The sequence below is a fragment of the Lissotriton helveticus genome, chromosome 9 (assembly GCF_964261635.1).
Source record: "Lissotriton helveticus chromosome 9, aLisHel1.1, whole genome shotgun sequence".
NCBI classification, from domain to species: Eukaryota; Metazoa; Chordata; class Amphibia; order Caudata; family Salamandridae; genus Lissotriton; species Lissotriton helveticus.
In genome coordinates this window covers 133,649,747-133,655,746 of record NC_136070.1, presented here as the reverse complement: position 1 = coordinate 133,655,746, position 6,000 = coordinate 133,649,747, and the positions used below count along the sequence as shown (strand labels likewise).

The 6,000-nt window shown below is 43.4% G+C and overlaps 1 protein-coding gene across 4 annotated transcripts in view; it reads right to left on the bottom strand.

Annotated features, from left to right (window-relative positions):
- Positions 1–820: 820 nt before the first annotated feature.
- ZNF106 (zinc finger protein 106) overlaps positions 821–6,000 on the bottom strand; it is a 395,360-nt gene continuing 390,180 nt past the window's right edge. For 3 of the 4 annotated variants that reach the window (XM_078659625.1, XM_078659626.1, XM_078659627.1), the window contains one exon: positions 821–2,235. In XM_078659625.1, the coding sequence (XP_078515751.1) occupies positions 2,176–2,235 (60 nt within the window). In that variant the 3' untranslated portion in view covers positions 821–2,175. The remainder of the gene's footprint in view (positions 2,236–6,000) is intronic. The other variant, XM_078659628.1, reaches the window with a different exon arrangement.

Genomic DNA, 6,000 nt, shown 5'->3' with positions numbered 1-6,000 from the left:
GTTTAAACTGTAGCAAAGTATATACTGGTTTAGTCTTAGAATCTTTAACTGTCTTCACTCTCAGTCAGGGATAAAGGAACACCTCAAACTGATGGCAATCAGTTACCTTGACAATCTTTGAAATTAACTCATATTTGGGTAGCCAGGATTTATGTATATCTGAATTCCTAACTCACACCAACCACTCTTACTACATCTGCAGGGTCAAAGCTGAAACTGAACACAGCAAACAATGGTTTCAATTAACAAAAGCAATATAATACTGTGCAAACCCCAAAGAATTTCCACAAAAAAACTTGCATACTCACAATGAAACTTTAGGTCTTCATCACTCAACATTCGTAACGTTTGTCAAAAGGAAAAACAAGAAAAAGAAAAAACGAAAATAAAAGTTTTCAACGTGCTCCAATCCCTGTAACGACAAGCACTGCATTCACCAAACACTAATCTTCAAACACATGGCTCTACCCCTTCATGACGACGACTATGTTCCTTCACGTGGTCACCTTGTTCCTTCCCTGGGTTTTAGGGTCTTCGCTAGTGAACAGATTGTAGGGAACCACCAAGACTTTGTCTTTTCTTGCATACACACAAAAACCTCATTAGAAAGAGCCTGGCGAGTCATGGGCATCACCTACTCTCACTTAAGGGCATTTCTAAATGGATGATGTTAGTGAAACAGGCTGGAAATCAATGCTGACCATCAATCCCTAATTTCAAACAAAGCACAATAACAGACAGCCAAACGACTATTTCATACCAGAAATGTCTGTTTATGTTCCTGGAGTATTGATGGCTCTCAAATTAAAAAACTTGTAATGTCAGCAGAAGGTACAAATATATTTCTCAATATGCCCAGAGCAGGTTGAAAAAATAAGTATTGATTGAGGCATCAGCTAGATTACTAAAAGTCAAGATAAAAGAACAGACAGTATTAAAAAAAATGTAAACCTTTGCCTATTTCAAAGGCAGAGGTTTGTAAAATTCCATAAACTGAGTCTAGGTGGCAAGGCCGCAAGTAAGAATTTTAGTTTACTGACAAGTTTCTCGCACTTCATTTCCATAAGGAATGCTCAGAAATGAATGTGCCAGTTTTCTCATCAATGTGTAAAAGGGCGTGCACTGAATACTTGCTTCAACGAGTTGATCATCGTCCTAAGGATCTCGGATCCTCACTGCATTTTGCCACAGCGGCCATATATGCAAACGTTATTAGCCTATACCTTCCAAAAAGGTCATAAACGAGTATCTGCCCCAGGCTGTTTAGGTAGGTGGGGAAGGAGAATGCATCCCTTTTTCCCACTGTGCCTAACGAGTAGGCCAATTCTTAAAAACACCAACAAACTAAAAGTACCACATTAAAACATGCACACTTCTTGCCGGTCTCTCAGACAAGAGGGAGGCAGTTGCATATGAAAAGCCAGCCTGGGGTAAAATCGTAAACCTGTCCCCCTGTCTCTTCACTTCTTAACTGCGGAAATGATTTGCCTTAGCCTGCTCCACCATGCCCCTAAGCGGATGTTTTAACCCAGCTTCTGTTTGGAATCCAGGGACTTGCAAAGCAAAGGTGTGTTCACATGAGGAGATTGGTCTGTTTTCTCTCTTTTTGCTACTTGGAGGTCTGACCAGTTTTAGTGTCACTCACATGGAAGCTTATGCCTAGGAGATGGTGGTGGCATGTCAAAAGAGGAAATACACAAACATTTTAATCTTTGTCAACCAGTGGCATGTATCATGAAAAGACAGGGTAGAAGACTAAATTAGGGAACAAATTAGAAGACAGCTCAATGCTGATCCCAAAATTGCTAACCCTAGTTTAATCAGCTCTGGTTCATCTGTGAGGCTCTACCACTCAAATGAAATAGTCTGGCATCAAGATACAAGCATGGAACGATAGACGTCAAGCCGAATCCTGAAGAAGTTACTAATGAGTGCAAAACAAGATCTCTATGTTATGCTTTTTGGCTCAAGCTCCAACCCATTTCTTATTTATACACCACATTACACTGCAGTGATACCCCTCTTATCTTCACTCAAAAAAAGATTTGGGAAAGTTAAAAATAGGTGTTAGAGGATAGGAGCATGTGGCATTTTAGATGAGAGTTACAAGGCGCTTAACATATGGAATAGTCCAAGATATAACTCTGCTTCCCAATATGGGAGGTGCCAGCTTGTTCACGTGTCTATCTTGCTGTCTTCTTCGGCATGGCGTTCTATGTGTCCCGTAGCATCCTGCTTAAGGAAAGACAAAACATCAGACAGAGAACATAAATTAGTCAAGTACAAATTATTTAAGTTAACTTTGTTTTTAATGCAACACAACTACAAAGGGACTCAAGTTATTGTTTTCAAAATTCTATGAGGCAAGCTTACACTGCCCTAACTAGTTACATGACTAGAAAACACCTTTAGCGCAAAATACTGACAGGCAGTTGCAGGGATAACCAAGAACCATCAATGGGTTAAAGCCACGAGTCTGGAGCTGGCCCAATTTGGGTACAGATAAGTCCAATAAGTTAGTGATTTAGCTGTAAATACAGTTCTCCGGCTTTGGTGTCTTTCATAGAGTCACCGTCTTGAATATTTCATATTGTCAGGCTGGAAACCCACAGTCACCAATGTTAATACAACAGGGTTTATAGACAGTGAAATAACAGTGAAAACAGTCATAAACCATATGCAGTCCGTCTATTTCATTAGGTGCTGCAAATTATGGCCAATGAGATGGACAGACACAGATTTCCAAACTCCACACAGAGGCTGCAGCTACAATGCTTAGATGTTCATATCAAGTATATATATATATTTCACTGAAAAACCAAAGGTTACAGGATATTATAGTTAGGAATTAGCTTTTAAAAAAAAACTTAGAAATTTACTGAAAAAAACCCAAAGGTTACAGGGATGTTTAACTTAGGAATTAGTATTTTCAATGCTCTCACTTGCAAGAAGCGGACCAGACGCCCCCACCAAGCCAGAGCAAACTGCAATGTCCAGGTAGTGGGCACCCCGGGACGTTGCTGGAGCCGGCCCTAGGGAGTGGCGGTTCACAGGGCCATCTACGGCTCCTGCGAGGGCTGCGCGGCCCCCATATTTAATTTAAAATACAGTTGCCCGAGGGGTTGCTCGGGGGGACAAGAGCCCCCCACACATTATTTTTAAAAATAGCCACGGGAGGTGGCTGTCCTCTGGGCTGCGGGGCTGGGTGGGGGGTGGGGTAAGTGGGAGGGGAAGGAAGGCGTACACCCTCCCCACATTTAATTGAATTTGCCCTGGGGCGTTGGAGGGTCCCCAGGGCATGTGGCCGCTCGCATTTATGTGAATTAGCCCGGGGAGGTGGCAGTCCTCGGGGGGTACTTGTGGGCCCCACCATCATTACATGTAAGTGCCCCCGGGACCAGGCCCACCCGGGGGCCTAATTAAACAAAGCGCGGCAACCTGCACTTTAAAAAAAAGAATTATTGGCAGGACTCCTGGATCCAACGTGACTCATGCAGAATTATTTAAAAAAAAAAAGCTTTTGGGGCATTTGGGTACTTGTGTCCACCCAAGAGGCCTAGGTGGTCAGGGTGTTTCTACTATGCCCCCCCTTTTTTTCTTTTTCCTTTTGTCTTGTCGGTTGTACTTCCAACACAGTATTGCATTCACAAACACTCATGTTAATCGGTGAATGCTGGGGTGACCTTGTCCAAGTTGATCGTTACCATGTAGGAAAATGTCTGTACCTCTGTGTCTGGAATGGAGTTTTAAAATATTTTCCATGCACAAAATATGAGAAATACTTATTATAATTGTGATAATCATGAACATCAATGATGCATATTTTTTTCTCTCCAATCCGTTTATTACATTTCGCAAAAGACACAGAGGTTTTACATGTGGTATAAGATGTGTGAATGGAGATGTGAGGCGTCCCGCAGCACTTTTTTAGACAAATAAGCATAACTAGAGCGATGCAGATTATACGTTGCAGCAACTGCATCCAAAGCACAATTTCAAATATTTAACTTTCCCTCAAAGGAAAACAGATCAATTAACATCAATAACGAACCAAGAAAGAGGAAGGAAAAACCAAAACCCACCCATTCCCAACCTATTCCCTCACATTTCAAAACAAGCATTGGCAAAGCCAACAAGTCTCACCTACAAGAGCAACTGGTTTTGTCAATATTTTTTTAGCCATGTTGTGTAGCAGCATGGCTGAAAGTAAAAAACAAACTAACACTTTGATATGGAGTGCTGCTGTACAACATGGTTAAAAAGCATTGACGAACCCTATAGCTCTTGTAGGCGAGACCTATTGGCTTTGCCAATGCTTGTTTGAATCTGGAGCCAGATGGTCTGCAACAGTGACTGTTTGATCTCTAGAAGCAGGCTCTGGGGGTATCTCTGAGACTGGACAACCACTCCTAGAGTGATCTATCCTGGGAGTGTATATTGTGAGCAGCTTGTTTGTCCTTGTCACATTTCTGTGGTTTCTCGATGTGACAGACAGTGAAGCAAGGAGGCAGGTGAACGAGGATGGTGGGTGGAGAAGCTGAAACCGCTGCCATACAAAACCAAAATTACTGGGCCTATTCTATCTCAGTGATTCTGGCCTCTACAATAGTGGGCACAGTCTCTCTTTCTCAGCGAAACCGCTCAGCCTCCCACATCTTACAAATTGTGGCAAAAAAGAAACGTTGGCAAGCAGCAGAATAGCTTCCCAAAGAGTGCTTCCCTGTGGTCATTTCCTGAGCCCTAGATCATGGCTTCAGGCCCCATCCAAAGGTAAGGATGAGGAACCAGGAGATTAGAAGTCTAACAGGGAGTAAAAGGGTTTAGGAGCACGAGAGACATGAATAGGAAACACACTTGCTGTAAGAGAGGAGTGAGCAAGAAGAGAAATGAAAATGATAGGAAGAGTGAGAGGGAAAATTGTGTGAATTAGAAAGATCATAAAAGGGGAGGGAGGTGAAGGGAATATGAGATAAAGGCTAGAATGAGTGGAAAGAGAAACATATTGAAAGGAAGTGAAAAGATGAGGGAGCAGGAGGGTGGCAAAGGGGAAGCATGAGTGACCCTGAGGGGCAAAAGCCATCTATGAAACGTTTTCATGAGCATCCTTTCGAACTGCCTGTAAAACCTTTGGAGTAAAATTTAACATTTGGTGCTATTTTTTCAGACATTTCTTGGGGTTTCACAGAACCCCCACAGAATAATAATTCAAACACACTTGCTTACTCCAATTCGGGTAACCATTTTAAGCCTCACCCGTTTTAAAATTCCCCAGCCGCCATTGCAGGTGACGCTGTAATGCGTCACAAGTGGGGTGGCACTTGGGCAGGTCAGTGTTGTAAGTGTGATTCTATGATGTCATGTTAGAATACAATGTTAGCATAAGAGTGTTCAGATGGTACTAGGGTTCTAAAAGTGACCAGTATGTCAGTAAGTTGGTGCTAGGATCTTAGAGGACAAGGATCTGTTTTACAGATGTGGTGTAGTGGGCGCTTTAGATTAATGTACGGGATCTGTGTAACTCTCTTTCAGGCACTTACTTCTTTGGCTGAAGCTCTCAGGTGAGCCGCGTCGTGGCAACTGACGGGCCCCCTGCGTGGCCGTGTCGCAACAATTTGGGCCCGGCAGGGTAACCAACACCATCTGCCTGATCCGGGTGGGTCTGTCTCATGACTGCGAGTCAACTGCAGCTGCCGGTGGTGGTGAGGCTGGGGTCAAGTCCAGCTCAGTGAAATACCAGCACCGCCGTGGTGGTGGTGAGAGACACCCGCCTCACTGAGGCACACAATGCAGCATGCCTTCTCTCACTGTGCTGCTCACAAAAACACTCAAGTCTCTGTCTACCGCGCTGACTGAGTCTATCGGATCTCCTCCGCGTCGCCCATTGCAGCGCATGCTACCTTCTCTCCCAGAGTTGCTCACTGAACAGCTGAGGTGATAAACTCAAAAACTAATATAGTGCTGACAGACTAAGGAAGACATACCATGTAACAACCGAAGTAA